The sequence below is a fragment of the Accipiter gentilis genome, chromosome 29, assembly GCF_929443795.1.
Source record: "Accipiter gentilis chromosome 29, bAccGen1.1, whole genome shotgun sequence".
NCBI lineage: Eukaryota > Metazoa > Chordata > Aves > Accipitriformes > Accipitridae > Astur > Astur gentilis.
Genome location: NC_064908.1, coordinates 18298074 through 18317954, shown reverse-complemented (window position 1 = coordinate 18317954; position 19881 = coordinate 18298074). Strand labels below are relative to the sequence as shown.

At 39.4% G+C, this 19881-nt stretch overlaps 2 protein-coding genes across 2 annotated transcripts in view; both read right to left on the bottom strand.

Annotated features, from left to right (window-relative positions):
• Positions 1-10470, bottom strand: part of QSOX2 (quiescin sulfhydryl oxidase 2) — a 29187-nt gene extending 18717 nt beyond the window's left edge. Inside the window, exons 1-6 of the mRNA XM_049832377.1 lie at positions 10220-10470; positions 5374-5474; positions 4070-4118; positions 2820-2925; positions 2532-2622; positions 1-146 (exon numbers count right to left, since the gene is read on the bottom strand). Of these exons, the coding sequence (XP_049688334.1) occupies positions 1-146; positions 2532-2622; positions 2820-2925; positions 4070-4118; positions 5374-5474; positions 10220-10466 (740 nt within the window). The 5' untranslated portion in view covers positions 10467-10470. The remainder of the gene's footprint in view (positions 147-2531; positions 2623-2819; positions 2926-4069; positions 4119-5373; positions 5475-10219) is intronic.
• Positions 10471-14026: 3556 nt separating this feature from the next.
• LOC126052265 (centrosome-associated protein 350-like) lies at positions 14027-16639 on the bottom strand. The gene is made up of 4 exons (XM_049832689.1): positions 16387-16639; positions 15554-15697; positions 14950-15075; positions 14027-14656 (listed from the first exon to the last, which is right to left on the bottom strand). The coding sequence occupies exons 1-4, from the start codon at positions 16486-16488 to the stop codon at positions 14501-14503; spliced, it is 528 nt and encodes a 175-aa protein (XP_049688646.1). The 5' UTR covers positions 16489-16639; the 3' UTR covers positions 14027-14500.
• Between the last annotated feature and the right edge of the window lie 3242 nt (positions 16640-19881).

Here is a 19881-nt window from a genome sequence, read left to right as displayed (position 1 = left end):
ATGTTAATTAATGCATGGGACCCATTTGGATGGATCAGATAGCATGAAGGGACTGAGGTAATACCAAGTTTCTCAAGAAAAGGCTTATCAAAATTCAACGCTCTCTTTACAATGATATTTTCATACTGGATCAAGTCTAAGATAACCTGGGTAATGAAAAGATGACATGAATTATACATTGTTCAAGGAATATCCAATCTTGTAGGACAAGACATATAAATAGGTGAAGTGCATCATCCTTTAAGGGTATCATTAAGCTGTTCACCAAGGAAGTACATCTATGAGTATTCTGTGGACACTAACAACTTCAGTTAAAGAAGATTTACTCTTCTCTGGAAATTATTACTCCTATCTTCCATTTTTTTTTCTTGATCTATCCTGATCTTTTCCCTTTGAAGTCTAACATCTGAAGAAAACATTAGAATGAATGATAAAATATCCTCATAAATCTCAAAATAGCCCAGAGGATATTCCACAGGCACCAAGAGGTTTATGTTTCATGTTATATATGTAATAGTCTAAAGGCAAATTTTCAGGTAGCGAAGAAACACTGGTCCCACCACTTTACAGCATTCTGATGTCAAAGTCTATGACTTAGAAGAAAAGAATTAAGGGCTCAACAGGAGTTAAGGCTTTGCCTGGCAAGCCCTGCCAAATCAAGCTGTGTAGTCTGTGGTGTCACAGCACCCAGCTGTCTGTTCAGCCCTTTTTGTTTACCAAGCCCACAGCAGAGACTCCATATAGGGATAGGTGCTTATATCTCAAGAGTTCCAGTTCACAGACCAGCATCTTAGCTCAAACCAATCTTCATCTGCTGTTTAAACCTGATGCTGGGGTTTTGCACTAGAGCAGCTGGGAATAGGCACGATTTTTTTTGCAAAGTGTAAATTACAGCAAAGGATAGAGGAAGCAGAAGAGGGTGGTAACATCAGGATGCCTCAAAGATTTGCCAGGACTCAACTATCAGGTACAGCCAAAGCTGCACCTACAAATACAGTGATAAATATGATATGGTTCTAAGTAATGAAAATTTGTCCTTTAAACAAAAAAGCTTAAATACACATTGCTTCCCTTTTTAAATCCTTCAAGATCCCACTGCTAAAGGCATCCTCTTTTGCCATTCTAATGGCCACACCCCTCACATCCTTCCATTAGTCTATGCTCTTATACTACCATTTCAAGTATTCCATTCTTCCCTAGAAAACCTTCCATGTGTCCGACTCTTCTTACATTTCTACTTTTCTATATCTTTTTCCTGTTGTTAGTTTCCCAGTTTCCACTATACTTTTCCATTTCATGTGTAAATTATCTTTGCCACGTTTTCCCTCTCTTTCAAATTTGTAATTTGAGACCCTTCCTTTCATCAGTGACAGACACATGGCCTCCCTTTCTTCAGCTGTTGTGACTTCTATTAGGTTTGTCCATATTGTCTTATACTGTAAACTTGAAAACAATGTTATTTTCTGTTTCACTGAACTATTCTATAAAGCTAAAATGCTACATAACATCAGCAAATATTTTTTCTTCTGAAAGCAGACTCCACTTTCTGTTAATCAGATGACACTCAGTCTTTCCCTATAACAACAGGTAATAAAGCAAGTGTGATAAAAAGCTGAAGAACTTTATAATCATCACATTTCTTCTCTTCAGTAATGCCCACTTGTAGCGATACAGCAGCTTCCAGAACACAAATGTCTGGAAGCAGCCTGCTTCTCAAAGTGATTCTCACTTTTGGCAGCACACTCTCCTCCACTTATGCAACTGGGCCATCCCAGCATCAAATCTAATTAGAAACATTTCACAGACAATAGATGTTTCTACACAGATTATGCCTAGATAATTATGCAATTTATTTTCTTTAGTTATCCTAGATCTTCGCAGGAAGAGAAAAGTAACAGTTGTCTAAGCTAACAGCAGGCTCATTAGGTGGTGAAATGATGCCAAATCAAATATTTTACTTGGGGAGTGGGGGAAGCAAAAAACCAAAGACTTCTACTTCCTCAGTGCCTCAGAGCTGTGAAAATAATTTTATGTTATCATCTTAATTTAGAATGTAATTTCTTAAATCCTATATGTGAAGAAAGAGAACCAGAGAATTTTGATTATTATAAACAGCTGAGATCACAAAAGCTGCCCAGAAGAATGAATATTATGAACAGTTCTCTAGCTGTAACAAAACAATAACATAATCTGACAATATTTTTGTTGTGGTCTTCCACATCTTGAAAGAAAAAAGAATTGTGCTAGCAATGACATTGATAAATTAATCTTCCACTAAAACGTGAATGGAAGAAGTTAACATGACATCACATTCATCTGTTAAGCATGTTCCTCTGTGTGACTAAATACAACAGCCCTATTATAATGCTTTGACTTTGTGAAATCTCAAATATGCATGACCTGCCCTTTATGACCCTTTAATTCAGTCTTATAATCAGAAATTTTCTTGCTTGGCTAAATAACATAAAATTCTTCTGTGTTATGATAACATTCATTCATATTCATTATGTCATTCATAAGTCATACATTACCTCTCGTCCAACATAGGAGTTATTACTTTCAAACACAATGGCAGTATACTGATGGCTGTTCTTGTCAAAAAGAGAAGTAATATCACTGGACCTTTTAAGAAAAGAAAAGCTATTTAACATAGGTAGAATACAATACACCCACTGTTATGGATGGTATTTCCTTTTACAGTCTCATAGCAGAACTGATAATAAGAAAAAAAGCTTACTTCATCTTTAATGGGACCTTCTACATTTTATTTAATTAACATAGTAAGCATACACCAGCTGTATTTTAAACAAGGAACTTACGAAACTGGATCCAATGGTGGGCAAGCAGGCGGTCTCAGCTCTTGGGAATGGTTCTGTAAGAAGTCAATCATCATCTGACGAACTGTTTGCAGCTCTCTATCTGCTCCTGCTGAGTACAGGTTACAAAAAACCCACACCACTTCAGAAAACTGGGAAAAAATTATTCACATGCAGGTTTTCATACATTCTCATGTTTTTCTGTGTCAGGTTTTTGTTTTAAATTTGGACTTAAAAACAAGAATACTATTTGGCTGAAGAACGGGGACTAAGGATTTGTTGTAGGATTTCATTTTAATGTTGAGATGAGATCATTTTTAAAAGCTATCATCATTCCACCCCAAAATTAATAAAACCTGAAGACTTTTCCAAATCTAACCATCTGTCTGCCTTGCTGGTTTCCTCTTCAAACAATGCTTCATTTTAAATCTGTGCTCACTTTCACAATAGTTGGTGTGGGCAACTTCAGTAGCTTTTTTGCAATAAAGATATTCATCATGCATTAAAAACTGCAAAGGTGTACCATTCTTACCAAATGGGCCAGGTGAGGTTACAAAGCCATGTAACAATACCAGGAAATAACTGAAGTGTGAGAATATTTTATTTGCTTTAAAAGAAATAAATTAAAAAGCAGAAGCTCTCACAAATGCCAAAAAGTAACAGGTACAACTATGGTCTACTTCTACATTAAGGGTTAATGGTGCAGGTGGTCTCTCTTCTGACCTCTGGCCTTTTAAATGTTAATCCATTGAAAAAGACAACATTACTTTTGTTCCCAGACAAACCACCTCAAGCTGTGATCCCTTCAGACACACAGGATAAGCCTGTTTTCAGTTAGTCAACATCTGAATAGCGGTCCTCCCAGTGAGATTCAGGATGCCTGGAAAGTGGCTGACAGATCAAAAAGCACCAGAATCAGGATTGAGCAAATTGGATCTCATGCTGATGAGGTGTGTGGTGGAAAAAAGGAATTTTAAAAAAATTATCTAGCCATTTGTGAAAACTACATTTCAAAAAAATGAGGAATGTGAGCCCTTAGTTCTTGAACAAATGTTTTGCTGTCTAAAATTCTGCCTGACATTCCATTTCCAAGCAGTCCTTGTAATATCATATCTTAAAGAGCTATTTAGTGTCCATCCCATCTCTAGCTGTCTAAACTAATTGACAGGCAAAGAGATTTTGCTTATTGTGTGACACATCCCTGGCTGATAGGATAACTGCTTTGGGGACTTCTTACAGTAGGATATTCTTACCTTTGTAATTTTCACCAGTAGTAAACTGCTTTGTAAATGCTTTGAAGTACTATGTGGGAGAAAAAAAAGTATTATTGCTTTGAAAATAACTCACTGTGTAAGATGAAGCTCAGTTCAGAAACAAAAATGTCTTTCAAGAGTTTTTACTTTTTACAGCTCTAATTACAAAACATTTTTATCTATCTGTTCAGCAGACAGTTTCCCCTTTTAGCCTATGAGTTCCAAAGGCCTGCTTCTCAGCTATACGAAACTCTGATATACAATAAAGCCAACTTTTAGAGGAAAAATACCACAATGCTTAATTCAATACTGTATATTGATCCATTACCAAATCGGTACTACCAACTACACATATACTTAGAACACTATTCACATTTTCTCAACTCCCTCCAGTGGTTAAACAGGATATATAATGGAGCTTGACTGCCTTCTGCTATAAAAAATAAAATAGAAAAGATTTAGTGTCTAATAAAGAGTGCATACCAATTTACACCCAAAACTTTAAGGAGTAAAAAAAAAAAAAAATTTTTTTTTAAAAAACTGTTCTTTCTATCAGGGTAGAACATCACAAATTCTACAGTGAAATGTCTCCTGTTCCCTCTCCTGTCATAACAAACACAGTTTATTCAATACTCTCCATCCATCACATTCTGCTTACACTTACAGTTAATAATGTGATTATACAGATTGGCAATGACAGAGAAGTTAAAAATTGCAATTGCACTTAGACCTGAAGATGAACTATGGTAGATAATTTTGGCAAACACAAGATCCCTTTTAACAGTCAGTTTAAGCAAATTATGAAATTAATTAGAAAAATAGTAAAGGATCAATCAAGGGTGAATATTTAATTGGAGCCCTGGTCATGAAATTAGCTGATTTCATGATGCAATTACCTGTACTTTTACATACCAAAACTAAAACCACTATTAATAATCACAAACATTTGAATTGAAAAATACTTATACAAATTGTTATTATCAAACAAATATTTCACAATGAGGTGTTACATAAATGTAACTATATAGTACTTATTCTAGAATGGTATCTTCAATAAGAATTTTTCAGATTCAGAACTGAGGACTAAATTACTACCACAAGTAACTACATCAGCTATTGCATCCAGCAAGAAGAACTCAAATTAATCTTTTATCAACCCTGCAGCTTTATCACAAAGAGCAAAGAGAAAGTCTAGCTAAAGAACAACTAGTTACACATAACACACTGCACAAGCAAGTTTGTTACGGTTTTAGTTACTATAAAGCATGCATCATCTACCTAAGGCAATATACTATGCCACTTACCCTAAAAGTTGGGTAATAGTGAATACCATATTCTTTGCACGTCTCATAGTTCTCTTCTTCCCCACAATCCAGCACACCAACTCTAATTGCAGATTCCCAGTCTGAAAACAAAGGTATCTTTCAATTTTCAGCAGACGTGATCACGGATCTCAGCTGATGGATTACCCTGCTTCCCATAGAAATCAACAACAGAGCTCCGATAGATTCCAATGGCATAAAAATCAAGCCCTCAGTCGATTCTCATTTGCTATTCACTTCTATCCTCAAGTGTAATACAATCTACTGATTTTTAAAATAACTGTGTTTCTTAGCTGCATCAGTATTTTCAATACACTTAAATAAGAAGAATCCCAACACACAATGTAGCACTTCCAGGGCCGAAGACATTTTACTGAATACAGAAAGATGAAATAGGAGCCAACCCAACACTTGCAAGATACTGGATTGTATTCCCTAGCTTTTCTCATTAGCTAAGCTCATAAAATAAACCATGCAGAGTATATATAACTGAGTAAAATTAATCCAGAAGTTACTCATCCACATGGCTGTCAATTATAAAACCATAAATTTGACGCATCTTGCATTATAGTTGTTTAACAAGGACTCACTATTTACCAAACTTACAATTTTCTCAGAGGCCTCCAGAATTGCACACAAGCCAAGGCTCACATATTGTCTACTGAGAGCCGTCTTTACCTTTTAGTACCGTTCAGGAATACATTAGATGCACCTCAAAAAATATCTGAGTTTTAACCAGAGTGCTAAAGAGTTGAATTTGAACATTACCATAAGTTTCCTTTATAAATGTTTCATAGCAATAACCACGAGAGGTCAAGTATAAATATGCTTATATAACTTCAATAAAAGCTTTCAATTCATTTATAGCTTTTTCCTACTCATTTTGCTAAGAACTTATATTTTTGAGCCATGCTCTGCTGCAGCAATCACTTTAAGGAAGAACCGCTCCAAGAGACTCCTTAGTTACTTTTTAAAGCTAAGCTAAATCAAAACAGCTGTGGGCAGAATTTGAAGGTACACCACAATTCCCAAGTATCAATAAAATTTAAAAAGCACTAAAATTAAACTTGCTTTTATAGCAAAGAGCATGAAAGCTTCATCAAGTTCAAGATCTGACTGACAGTTGCATGCCTAGCTGCTTTTGAAATATAGCTTGACCTTTATTTGTCTTTGGAGGAGGATGGGGCAGCTGATGGAGAATTTCAGTTGTGCTGAACATGCCAACAGCTGAACAGGCACCAGGAGTAACTACAAGCATGCTAGAGCAGATGGGCATGTATTCACAGGAGCACAAAAGATACAACAGTCTATTTCATCAAATAAAATGCACAGTAATAAAAAAAGTTTGGCTTCTGGGTATCTATCTCATTCAACTTTCACCACTCCTCCTTTTTCCACCTGTTTTGATCCTCCTTCATACAATGAATAGAAGCGCTATGAACCCAATGCAAATAGCCTACTCGCAACAATGCAAACCCATCTCTAGCTAAATACTTGGGTTAAAGAGCACCAGCTGGGATGTGCGCTGCTTAGCATTTGCTTCTGCTTAAAAAGGAGGTTTTCCTTTTTAAAGGATGCAGAAGTTGCTGGAGTGCACAGACTAGACTGTGTAAGTTGACAGCGGCACTGTAGCCTGGATTGTTCTTTTTAATTGCTGATGAATTTGAAATTAGTATTATTTTTGATATCCTAGCTCACAAACTATATGAAAGGGGTAGATGAGTGATATCATATTAACCAACACTATTTCTGTTTATGCTAAACAAGTTCCAATGAATGTATTGGACAAACTGGAAATCCAGCAGGTTGGTCAAACCTCCCACTCAAGAAATACTACAGAATACCAGTGCATTATGAGGAAGATACTTTCTTTGCCTAAACCTTGTGTATTCCCTCCAGCAGGTAGATGCAATGCCATGTGGTGTTTTCCATTATGATGTTTCAGTCAGGGAGATAAAAGATGCATCACAAGGAACCTCTCCCTGCGTGCTACTTAAGAGTTACATATTTTAACGCATAGGCCGCTTCCTGAATAACGACAGGGTTTCTGCAGCTCCCCACCAAATGTGTTTAAAAGAACAATTTCTAGAAGCAAATCATTATTGCTAGATTTGGAACAATTGCTAGATTTGGGACAGCTGTTCCAAACCCAGAGCAGTGGATTGCTTCTGCATATAAACCAAGGGTTGTTATATATGGAATTTCCATGGGGTTTACTTCTACACAGAAAACTATTGCACATAATTCCAGCCCACAGGCATTTTGGTGGATAGATTCAATCATCTTTTGAGACAGAAAAAGTACAATTAACTATAATGGCCACTTTGGATACTACTGTAATAAAACTAAATGTGTGATTAGGAATGCAGCAGCGAGGACTCTAAGCTTAAAGCCTGTTCTGAGACGAGAGGAGGTATCAAACTCAAAACGTAAATTACACAAAAGCAAGCACTGCTCCTATTTTTCAGGAGGATTATGTTCTGCTATGACGTTTGCAATGATAATATTGCCAAGATTTAACAAATGAGAAATGAAATAAAGATTAAGTATATTAGCCCAGGCCTTTTATGGACAAAGTAGCTGCACCAATTTAACTGGACTGTACCAAATTAGCAAATACAACCACACAGTGATTTAGGAGTTCTCTAATGCAGATGAGTCTGCATCCTCAAAGATAACTGTAATATCCTAGCAGATTAGTACATATTTTTGAAAAATAAATGTTGAGACAGCCTAAGTGGGCAAAACATTTTGGGTTTGTTTTTTTTTTTTGGATGAAGCTACCAACGACAAGTGTGACTGTTCTCAGTCTCCGACTAAAATCCATTCATTCCAACTTTAAAATAGAAACATTTTGCTGACAAATAACACCAGAAGCCAATTGCATTTGCTGGTAGTGCCAATGTCCACAAACATAAAAAATCCACTTTTTAAATGAATGTCTTCATAAAAACTCAATGGATTGAAGAGTAGATAGGCCTTTAACTGGTTATAGTAATACAAGTGCATAACATAGTTTGCAGTTATCATGACTCCAGGTGAGAAAGAAAATATATATTTGAAGAAGTCATTACAAGTTACAAGAAATATTGCCTACAAAGGTATCATGCTGCTGTAATAATATATATGCACGTCCCTGTCTTATTCTAACAAAAGCTCTGGTCAGTTCAGGCTCTTCACGATCTTAACTGCAGTGTTCAAACACCTTGTTCTTACTTTTCCTCAAAAAAAGAAGAAAATCTAATACTATTTTAGCCAGAGTCAAATCAAATTAAAAGGTGAAAATGTTACACAAACTTATGCAAAGAAAACAGAAAAAAATTAGTGCTTTTATAAACAAAAACCCATGCAAGTAAGGAGCATTTGAAATATTCTGAAACCATTACTGCTCTGTGTTTCTCCGTTTTTCATTTTCTGCTCATCAGTCAGCAATCCTCAGCGTGTGACGCATTCATCAGGACCTATTTTTGGGTAGGCCTCCATTTCTGTGTATCCAAAACCACGTGTACCTAATACTGCACCTGCATTTCATGTTAATCGCTAACACTTTTCACATACAAGGCTGCCAGAGAAAAGCCAGAGCTCTTCACTCCCTCTCAAACTGAAACCATACGAATACATTAGAACTGCTGTCTCCATTCTGAAAACGTCTCTTGGGACAAATGCTAAATTAAGAGTGGTTTAAAAGCCTTTAACACCACTATATTAAGCATAACATTTCCTACAAACTCGGTCTTCTCACCACCAGAGGTATTTCATTTAACCCATACCTGAGGAGCCTGTTTGTTTCCTTTCCTTAGATCTACAAATAAGAGCAAAACACTTCAGTGCCTGCCAGAAAAATCGAGCAGACTGAGACACAGCAAGGCAGGCCTCCCTCAGTATAAATCGTGGAGGCCACCACTTTTTAAGTCACTATTTGATAAATCTGAAGATCTGACTCTCGCTTAGCTTGATTTTTGTATTATTTCCTGGCGGTCCTTTTCCCCCTTCTAGTCCATTCATGCTATATTGAATTTGCAAGGTATAAATCAAACACATGCACGGCCCCTCCAGTACCACAATATTTATTTTTCGTTTATCCTCTCATATAGGCTAGTCCCTTTACAAAACATTCAGAAGATAAAGATCTTGCCTCAAAGAGTTTAGCCTAAACATACCTCCTGTGCCTCAGCGCATCCACTTGCACGCTGCAAGGCACAGAGACGCTCGCATGTAAATCCGCTCGGCGTGCGTGAGAGGCGGCGGTGATGTTTTATCCCTGGATTCCTACGAAACCTTTAATTTGGAGGCTTGCTACCAACACCTACGCCTCGCTTCGTCCTGCCTGCCCTTCTGGCAGCGTGGCGAGGGCCGTGCCCGCCACCAGAGAAGCAAGAAGAGGGGCGGCCCGCGCTCGCCAAGGCACCACGGCGCAGCCCAAGCGCGCCCACGGCTTCGCCGCCGAAGCCCACGGGTGACACGGCCGGCCGAGGCCCTGCTGCCACCCACGCGTGCCGAGGCCCCCGCCGCAGCCCAGCTGCCCCACTGGTGACCACGTGCGACGAGGCAGGACGAGGCACCGCTGCAGCCCACACGGGTGTCCCGGTCCCAGCACCGACACCGGGGAAACGACGGCCGCGGCCCGGGGAACCGAGGGCGGCCGCGGGGGCGGAGGGGCCGCCGGGCAGCGCGTCAAGGCCCGCGGCAGCCCGGCCTCAGGCCGGGCGGAGCTGTGGAGAACCGGGCGGCGGCGGTGACCGCTCCCCTGTTGCGGGGAGCGGGGCCCGGGGCCCGGTCGGAGCCCACCGCGGAAGGGGGGGCGGCGGCGGCGTTGGCGGCGCCTCACCTTTGACGTCCCCCGCCAGGGCCCGCCAGGTGGGGGCGAAGGCGATGCAGTGGCCGCAGGACGAGCTGTAGAACTGCACCACCCAGGCGGCCGAGGAGTTGAGCAGCGCCCGCCGCACCGAGCCGGCCGCCAACACGGTCAGCGGGTCCTCCCCCGCCCGGTACAACCGAGCCGCCGCCGCCGCCGCCAGCAGCAGCAGCGGGGCCAGCAGCGCCAGCGGCCCGCCGCCGCCCGCCGCCGCCGCCATGTTGGGACGCCAGCGGCGCGCAGCGAGGGGCGGGGCGGGGCCGCGCCATAGCAACGCGCCGGCCTTGGCGACGCGGCCTAGTGCCGGGGCGGCGGCCGCTGGGACCCGGCTCCCGTCCCCGGCTCCTTCCCGCCTCGGCGTCCCGGTGCTTTGGCTGCCTGAGGGGAAGGCCCGGCCCTTGTTTCCCTGTGAGGGGAGCGGGGGGTTGCCCCCACACCCCGTTCAAAGAAAGCGAGGCGGCGCTGCCCGCTGCTCCCAACGCCACACCGGCCGTGGAGGGTGACACGGGGCTTTCCCCGGGTGGGGACCCACCTGTTGGCAGCCGCCCCCCCCCCCGCCCTCCACGAACCGCCGCCATGTCCTTACCCCCCCTTAGCCCAGGAGGTGTGAGGCGAGAGAGGCGGGGTCGCTCCCTCTTTCCCCCTTCACCGCCCAAGTGTGTTACCAAGCCCTGGTGACAAGGACATACCACAAATAAAGCCTTTGCCGCTGTGTTTAGAGCCACGTTTTCCTCGGGGGGTGGGACACTGTCTTAAGGAAAAAAGTAAAACTAATGAGGTTAAAACAACAGAGACGGCTCGGTGGACAATTTTATGGGGCAATCTGCTATGGAAACAGAAATTTCAACTTCACGAAGCTTCTCGCTGGGAAGAGATCAAAATAGTGCAAGTCTTTGGGTCAAGAAGTGTTTGATCCCGAAGTACATCACTCAGCGGGAGAGAGCCGTTTCTCCTCAAAACTGAAGATACGATGAAAGGCTGCACGTAGGACGCTGCGAGCTCTGAAGAGGATGTTAGAAACTCTGTCCTTTTAGTAAATTTGGATTGGTTGTGCACTAGTAGTGGATTTTAGCACCTTTTGTAGCTGTAGCCACAGTATGAAAGTCTCCTTTCATTTGTAAGTACAGGCTCAAGAATTTTCATAACAGAGGCAGAAACCCAATGTGAAAACGTCCCCAGAGGATGACTTCAGAGGAGTTTAAAACTCAGATCATGAAAGACTGAGGTCCTCAAAAAGATAATTCTTGCTTCTGCTACTCACAAACACTTCTTTTAATCCTTCAAGAGCAAGTAGGAAACAAGTGGGTCCAAATTCTTACTTCAGGCCCACTGGTGTAAATTCAGAGGTTAGAATCTAGTTTTATCAGTTTTTTTCTGGCCAGTAATGCACAGGCAGTACAAGGGTGGGAATCTTACATACAGTAAAAATCCTCTCTTCTGAGAACCGAGTAACAGATTCTGCCACCTTTGCCATTATTTTCCCCTGATCCTCTCTTTTCTTGACTGTTAATATCTGAAGTGGTTCTGTCACATATCTTTTGCATCCATATCCACAGCTATCAGTTTTGTGGTTGCTTGTATCACATTCTATCTGAGGGAGTTTCAGTCTCTATTTTTCCGGGGTACTGTAAGCAACAAAATTAGACGGTTACAATAGCAGAGTCCAACTGCTTCAAAGATTTGAGAAAATCTTGTGGCAGCTGCTAATTAGGATTTTAAAAATCTGCAGTGCCCAAGATATTTTAAAGTGCATTTTATTCAAAAGAATTGTTAAACGTATGAAGATGAAAGAGATGGATTACAGGAAAATTAAATGTAGGGTTTAACTGAGAAATAATCATTTTCTATGAAAGATAATGACTCCTCTTGAGGCTAGTATCAAGATTTATTGACCCAGGAGGTTAATATTGATCAAAACCAAGGCAAACAAAATATTAGACCTTGAAGGAGAGTAATCTTGATATTGAAGTCTTGCCACTGACTGAGCAGGTCAATATATCTGGGTGCCAGAATCTAAGGTTTTGAACACAGAATGGTGGGGGATATTAAATATGTCTGACATGTTCTGTGTATACACTTTTTATTCTCATCAGCAGTAGTTACTTTACAGCTATGTCCTTCTGTATATAGCATCTTGCAAGGGTTCACTCGCAAACCTAATTGCAAATATAATGGTTATCTTCCTCAGGTGTAACATATAGCATAACATAAGGCACCAGTCTGAATAAAATGAGTCCTTCAACTATTCATTCACTATCACTATTCGTAAGTGATATTTTTAATAGCGTTCATTCCCAACACAAGAAACCTGCTGCTGCTGCAAAACCATGGTGACAATAAACTGAAAAACTGTAGTGCTTCAATATATAGATTTATCATTGTATCCAACAATTTGTCTATAACTCCAGGAAAAAAAAAAAAATTGAGTTAAATTCTACTATAAACTGACAACGAGAAAACATTAATCTTGGAACGAATAACTTATTTGGATTAATTAATCAATGAGGATCAAAGTCAGAGACTTAAGAAAACATACCACTAGGGACATGAAAATAGTTTATAGGATAAGATCAACAGTTAATGCACTTGGGGCAGAAGTTGCCTTTTTGTTTCTGTTCATATGGCAACTAGCAGGACAGGGCTTTTTAACATCCCAGGAGCTGTCTGCACAACTACTCCCATTCGCTAATGAGAACAGCAGTGTGTCCAGTATAATCTGCAACTCTAATCGATTTCTGTAAAAGAAATAAAAATGAGATACAGGGGGTTTATTTTGTTTATTCAGAAAACAAACAATTCAGTATGAAAACAGTTAAGCCATCAATATTTAAAAATAGAACATAAAATGTATTTCTATTTTTCCAACCAAAACCAGATTGTAAATATTGTTATTTAAAATATAAGTTTATATATAGTTTATAGTTGATTGTCCTGCTTTTCATTTTATTTGAAAGACACCCCAAATGAATGGGATTTGAATAAATCAGATCTACGTACATTCCATTATTCAGTAATGAACAGTTTCTGAATGCCAGTAAGAAATATTTGCACAGTATTTATTTTAAAAAAACTAAAAAAATAATTATCATTGGTCTTCTCAATGCAAAATAGGTGGTACCACAGCAATATACACAGTGAACAATTACCATGCTCAGGGAACGCTTCTATTTCCTTGTTAAAAAAAAATCTTGATTTTTTTTTCCAATTTTGCCAATACAAAAGAGTAGTATTATTGACTTGCTCTCTTTTGCCAATTAAAGTACATCCTCAGCACCCTATGTTTAGATGTTGTAAGAATGCAAAGGGCTTGTGGTTAGGTTATTTATCATGCAAGTCACATGCACATATTTAGTTTTCAGAAATTGGAGTTACTGATAGAAAAGTATCCCATTTAAAGTGCATTACATCAGTATTTGTCTCATTTACATACAGTTGTAGACATTACAACTGAATGTCTGACTCTCGATCCTGCTAGGGCACAATCATTCCATATGCCACATCTCTGAAGCCATCCCCAGGCTACTTTTAAGCAGTTCCACAGCATATTAAAAAAATGTAAAAAAATAAAAAAATAAAAAAATGGTGCACAGTCACCTTTAACTTTGCTATACCCATCAGGAAAGGTTTCAGACTTGTTCCAGACAGGGGAGTTTATTCCAAACTACAGAGGTCCACAGCAATTCAATTTCTAGATTTAATTCTGTCTGCACATTTACATTCTTAAGAGAGTCACCTATGATTTTCTGGACGTTATTTTCAAAATATGAGTCACTTATCATTCACAACCTGAACATGATAACATAACAGAGAATAAAATAATTTACACATAGAATGATTTTGAACCCTGTTTGTATTGACTTGTATACAATTTTAAAACATGTTGTGCTCTTAAAAATGCATAAGTGAATAAAGTGCTATCTTGACCAAAAAAACCCCAACAGACAAGAATAAAATTTCCACCCTTTAGATTCTGTGTGACATCAGTCTGAACCGACCATTGATCTTAATGAGCATTCCCAAAGCACAAAACACAAGGAGAATATTTTGTGTAATATTTTTCTATCTGATTAAGTCTCTGCTTACATCCTTTCATTGTAAACACAAACATACAAATTAGGCCAAGGCCACAGTGTTATTGGATACAAGTTCAGAATTAAAATTCTTAAATCATGCATTTCTTGCCTAAAAAAAAAAAAAAAAAAAAAAAAAATCAGAGCTTAAAATTCCTCCATTAGGGCCTTTTAGGGAAAACTTTTAATCACAGGCTTTTCTCAGATAAATCCTATTAAGAACTCTGATTGTATCAAGGATCAAGCTATCAAATATGTCTTCAGTCATTTTCATCTTCACAGTTAATTCATCATCATCATAGTTAGTCCACCAAGATTCTTCTTTGCGGAGCTCCTGAATCTGAAATATAACATGGATATGCATGTTTACTTCAAGAATAAGAGCATGGTTAGTTCTGAAAGGTACTAAGACACTGTACCTAATCCAACAACTTTATATATGCATTGTTAATTTATTTAAACCACTTGCAAGAGCTGGAAATACTGGATTATTATTGCAAGTATACTGAAAAGGAAGGCAGTAACTTGAAGTTCTGAAGTTATTTTAAGTAAACATGATTCTCACAAAAGAATGAGAATTTCTAGTTTAAACCTAGAGAAAGTAAACAAATGTCCATTTGGAAGTCTGCTTACCAGCATAAGGTCCACTCTGTCTCTCTTACAGTTTCCATACTTGGTCATATTAAGGAATTTCCTTTTCATTTCTAAGTCATTTTTTTCCAGGTTCATTATTTTAATAATTTCACCCTGAACAAACATCTACAAAATAAGAAAGGCCAAAAAGAATTCTTCTCATAGGAACTCTGTCACTGTGAAGGTTGCAAATGAGTGACAGGTGCTAGTATGAAGATCCAGCTTTACAACTAGAAACATTCCAAATTTTAGGGAACTGATCTAGAAGCTGTTGATCCATACTGTTGCTGATCCAACAAATATTTACAACACGTTTTAAACTTAAGATTACTTTAGAGGTTACACCCAAGATAGTAATGACCAGGGAGATTTAGAAGCCCAATTCCCATTGCTCTACAGAACTCCATACACTTGGAATATTTAGACTAATCAGCTCAGTCTATGTTTATTCAAACATTTCGGAGCAATGCTATTTTCTTCTCTAATCACCTCAGTTACACTGCCATAATCCTTCCAAATTTCACATTTTTGTCTTTTTGCCATCACAATATCTGCTCTCTTCACTGACTCTTGTTATTGTACACTTTCCATTTCCAGAATGTACCTTGACCTCACTGACATCTGTTCTCCTGCAAAGACGCCTGGAACAGCAAGATCCCAAATTTTCTTTCATCCATGGAAATGTATTTGGATTTGCAGTCACTTGATATTCTGCACGTAGCAACTCACGGGTCAAATCAAATATAACCTGTAACAACAAAGCCACAGTACCAACACAAACAGAATCTCTCACCGATACGCTTTCAAAAGTTTTTTTTAGCACTTCTGAAGGATGTTAGGCTGGTGACAGTAGAGGTTTGCATGTCAGTGCAGGAACACCTGCATACCTGATGTTCCTATAGCTGATATCATGATGACCATTGCCTAGAGAGCATGTAAACCTGTACAGCAGAAGATACTGGACAGTCGTGTGTGAACACTAAGTACAGAAGTCTTATACAAAAGGCCCCGTGGGATCCTTTAATCCCCCGGTGTAGAGAGAGGTCCACAAAACTCAATAGTTTCGGGATGCTGAGGAACATGAAGATCTCTCCAAACTCAGCAGGACGGCCAAGGCAGGAGACTTGGATTCTTTAGACTGCAGCTTTCCAAGAAGCTTGGCTTTTTCTGGACAGACCCAAACCAGACACTGGGCTAGGCGTCCAGGGTCTTATGATTGAAGAGCTCTAGGAAAAGTCTTGTATCACAGCAAGGACCTCTATTCTAGTAGAATTATTTTGCAGTAGATTACCAGCAGCGGTATTTTGCAATACCTCTTTCAGTGTTTCTTTAGCTATATTTAATGTTAGCAGTTAGAATAATATTTAGTACTAGCTAATATGAGTCAGCCTACAGAACACTAGAAAAGTGTAATAACAGTTAGCACTTTACAAATACCTGATTATACATCCTCTTGCTTTCTGTTTCCAAATCATTCCCTGGGAGATTGTTACATTCAAAGTGCTTTGGCACATTGATTCTCCTGAAATTTGAATACATGTTTTCTGGGGTCCATAATTCTTCTACAGCATATGCAGACAATTTCTTAACATATGAACTGTTATGTGGTATCACAAGAGAAACTTCCACACTTTTCTTCCAAGGAGCTGAGTGCCACTGATCTGATTTGTACAAGTATTGCTTTTGTGTTTGTCCCACCAGCATCTGCTGGTCAGAATTAGGCTGATCAAAGTCTTCAGAGCTTCCAAAAACACCAGCATCAAGGATTTCTATAAGGAACTTCAGTAGAGAGAAAAAGAAAAGCCAGGTGACATACTACATGTTTTTCCACATTCTTTTGAGTTATTAGCAGGTAATATTGAGATTATTAGCAGCTGAGTAGGGTTACACTTAAAACCATCTTCTTGCTCATGGGCTCAAAGACAGACTTACTGATATCTCATAAAAAATAGTTAACTATATTTGGCAGAATTCAGAGTTAGAAAGAATTCTGAATTTGGAGTTCTATGAAAGTTTTTGACATTTTGAAACATATTTGTTCTAAACCAGGACTGCTCTCCCCAATCCCCCAAAGCAAAACTTTTCTTTTTTTAAACTTGCTGGGGTAGTACTTCATGATGGACTCTTTCAGAAGTAAAAACTAGATACTGTGGGATTGGAAGCAGCAGGCATCAAAAGCTTCCATTTCATTTGGGGTTCCAGTCTCCCAGGAGGCTGAAAGAAAAGTGAGAGTCCAGCAGCTCTGAGAGTCTTGACTTTACTAGAAGCTGCCTGCAGAGCTAAGACAGAATTAGAAAGCTGAAGGTCTCACAGCCAGGAGCTACAAAGGAGTCAGGCAAATGAGCTGACAGGTGTCCAGGTTTGCCCTGAAATTAATAAAAAAATTGAAGTTTGTGCAGATTTATCAGTTTTGACTAACTGACAAATTCCAACAAAAAAGTTCCATTTGCTTTGTTTGGACTAGCTGTAGTCATTATCCCCATGCTCTGCTCATCCTTGTCCCCCTAAACACATGCTATCCACTGGCTGCAGGATAATTCCTTAAATGAGAAATGGGTCAGATTAAGTGAGCAATCTGTTTCCAAATGTTGACATGATATCATTTTTATGGGTGATGAAAAACAACTGGACAACACAAATGCTTGCCTGTGTAGACCCAATTTCAGGTCCAACACTTTAGACAAAAACTTTCTCACTGTACTTACTGGCAAAGTGGTTGGAGAAGTCTCTGAAGATGAATGAAATATCTTGTCTGCTTTTGATCCATGTTTTCTTTTTATCTTCTTATATTCTTTAACTGCATCATCTACAAATTTAGTTACAATTCTTTCTGCTACTGTGTGACAACCATGAAGGCTAAGCATATCAAAATCACACAGTAAAACATCAGAAACCTTTGCTGATTGTTCAGATAAGATAGCAACTGAATTTTCTTTGAGTAGAAACAGTTTCTGATTGTCTTCTTGGCCTTTGCCATTATTCATCATGTCTTTTTCAAAGGCAATTTTATATTTGTGTTGAGCTGTTTCAGAAAATGCAATTAAAGTATCAAACAGAAGTTTTTTACTGAGTTCACTTGCAATATCATCAGCAAGTTTATTTCTTTTCTGATCCTCTACCACGCAACAAATATTTCTGCTTGTGTTTACCTCATCTGTGTTACCAGTCTGACTTTTCATTGGAAGCACATCTGCAAGTATCCTTTGTTTTATTTGTGTCAGTCCTGGTTTTTCTTTATCTAATCCCAAGCATATTAAGTTATTTTGACAGAGGAATTCATTACACTCACACCAGTCAGAATGCAGAAGCTTTTGCCCTTTTCCAGACAGTGAGGCCCTGTGTAACCTAGACCGGTTTTCTTTCACTTCTGATCCTCCTGCACTGTTTTTGTCTTCCGATTTCTGCTTTGTAAGCCCTCCTCCCTGCTTATCATCTTCAGAGTATTTGTAGTCTCCTTTGAAGGATTCATCATCATAGGAGTCAGAGTCTTCATCCCCAGTGTAATTGGAACCATTTTCATGAGTCCCCAACAGGTGTGAAATCTCATCAGGTCTGACAAAGATACCACACTGCTGAGCACACTCAAAATACTTCACCCCTTTGTAAGTTCCAGCATTATCACCTTGAGCTTTGTCAAGTGCAACACCAGCCCAATGGCCACTATCAAAATAAGTCCGTCCTTTGAACATTAGGGTTCCAGGTTGGGTCTGTTTTACTAACACTCTGTCCCCAATTTCAAATGATAATAATGGGTCATCACTGTCCTCCTCAGCTTTGGGCAGTGTTAAGTATGGTTTGCATTGTTTCATCGTGAAGTCAGGACTTTTACTGGCCTGACCAGAAGAAATGGGATTTGACACATGCAGAAACTCCAAATGCTGCAAAGGTGTCTCATGTTCTCCTTGTTGGTATTCTAATAAGCCCTCCTTTGCACTGGAAATATCTTTAACTAAAGGTTGTTCTGAGACACTACCATCCTCAGTTGAAACAGCATCAGTTGTCTCTTGATTGAGCAGGGGAAATTCTTCAGGCACAGAGTTATCAGGTAATGGGGGTAATGCATCCATTTTCAGTGATACATCTTCATCCATACACTGTCTAGTCTCTGAGACTGTCATTTGTTCTGGTGGAGATGGGAAATCATCCATACTGAATGTAGAATCATCATTTTTCATTGCATCTGCACCTAAAGGGGGAGGAGGAAGATCTTCACTTGGAAATGACAAATCCTTTTTATTAGAGGATGGCAAGTCAGCACTTCCATAGGACAGTACTTCATCAACAGGAGACAGTATTTCTGACAAGGTATCCTCATCGGTTGGAGGGAGACCCTCATCACTAATAAAAATCGTATCATCTTCACCTTTGGAAGAGCAGTTCTCAGCTTGAAACAATTGCTTTTTTGAGGAGACAGAAGAAAACGGTCCCCTCCTTGCTTCCTTTATGGCTTGCCTTTCAGTTGTTGAGTTATTTTGATTTCCTGTGGCCACCCTTTGCAAAGGCTCAGATGAATTGGTTTCTGTATGGACTTCCTCAGAAATTCCTGGCATGGATGTGGACAGAAATACGATCTCACTGAGTTTGTTGGATGTGAGTCTCTTGTTTAAAAACTGTGCATGATTCTTTTTGACTCCTGAAACTGAGAAGTTTCTTGCAGTTAGGCATGCTAATAGTTTGTTATTTGTAGTATCTTTGTCAGGTGGAAAAGAGACAGTGTTCCCAAGTTGGTCAGTAGCCAAATCTAGATATTTCAAAGAACCTGTCAGCGGAAACCCCATTAGGTCTCTATTTTGATCCACAAATAAACTGTTAACTCCACCATCCTTTTTCACTCTGCTAGTTGTAGAACTAGGTTTCTGCTGTTCATAGATCTTAGGTAAGTAAATATCATTCCTGCATGAAGAACTGGCAACTGCATCTTTACCCTGCTTT

Coding starts and splice junctions, on each gene's coding strand:
- LOC126052265 (XM_049832689.1), bottom strand. CDS start 16,488: ATGTATTCAAATTTCAGGAGAATCAATGTGCCAAAGCACTTTGAATGT. Junction 15,076..15,553: donor CAGATGTCAGTGAGGTCAAG/GTACATTCTGGA, acceptor CTTATTTTGTAG/ATGTTTGTTCAGGGTGAAAT. Junction 14,657..14,949: donor ACAGAGTGGACCTTATGCTG/GTAAGCAGACTT, acceptor GTTATATTTCAG/ATTCAGGAGCTCCGCAAAGA.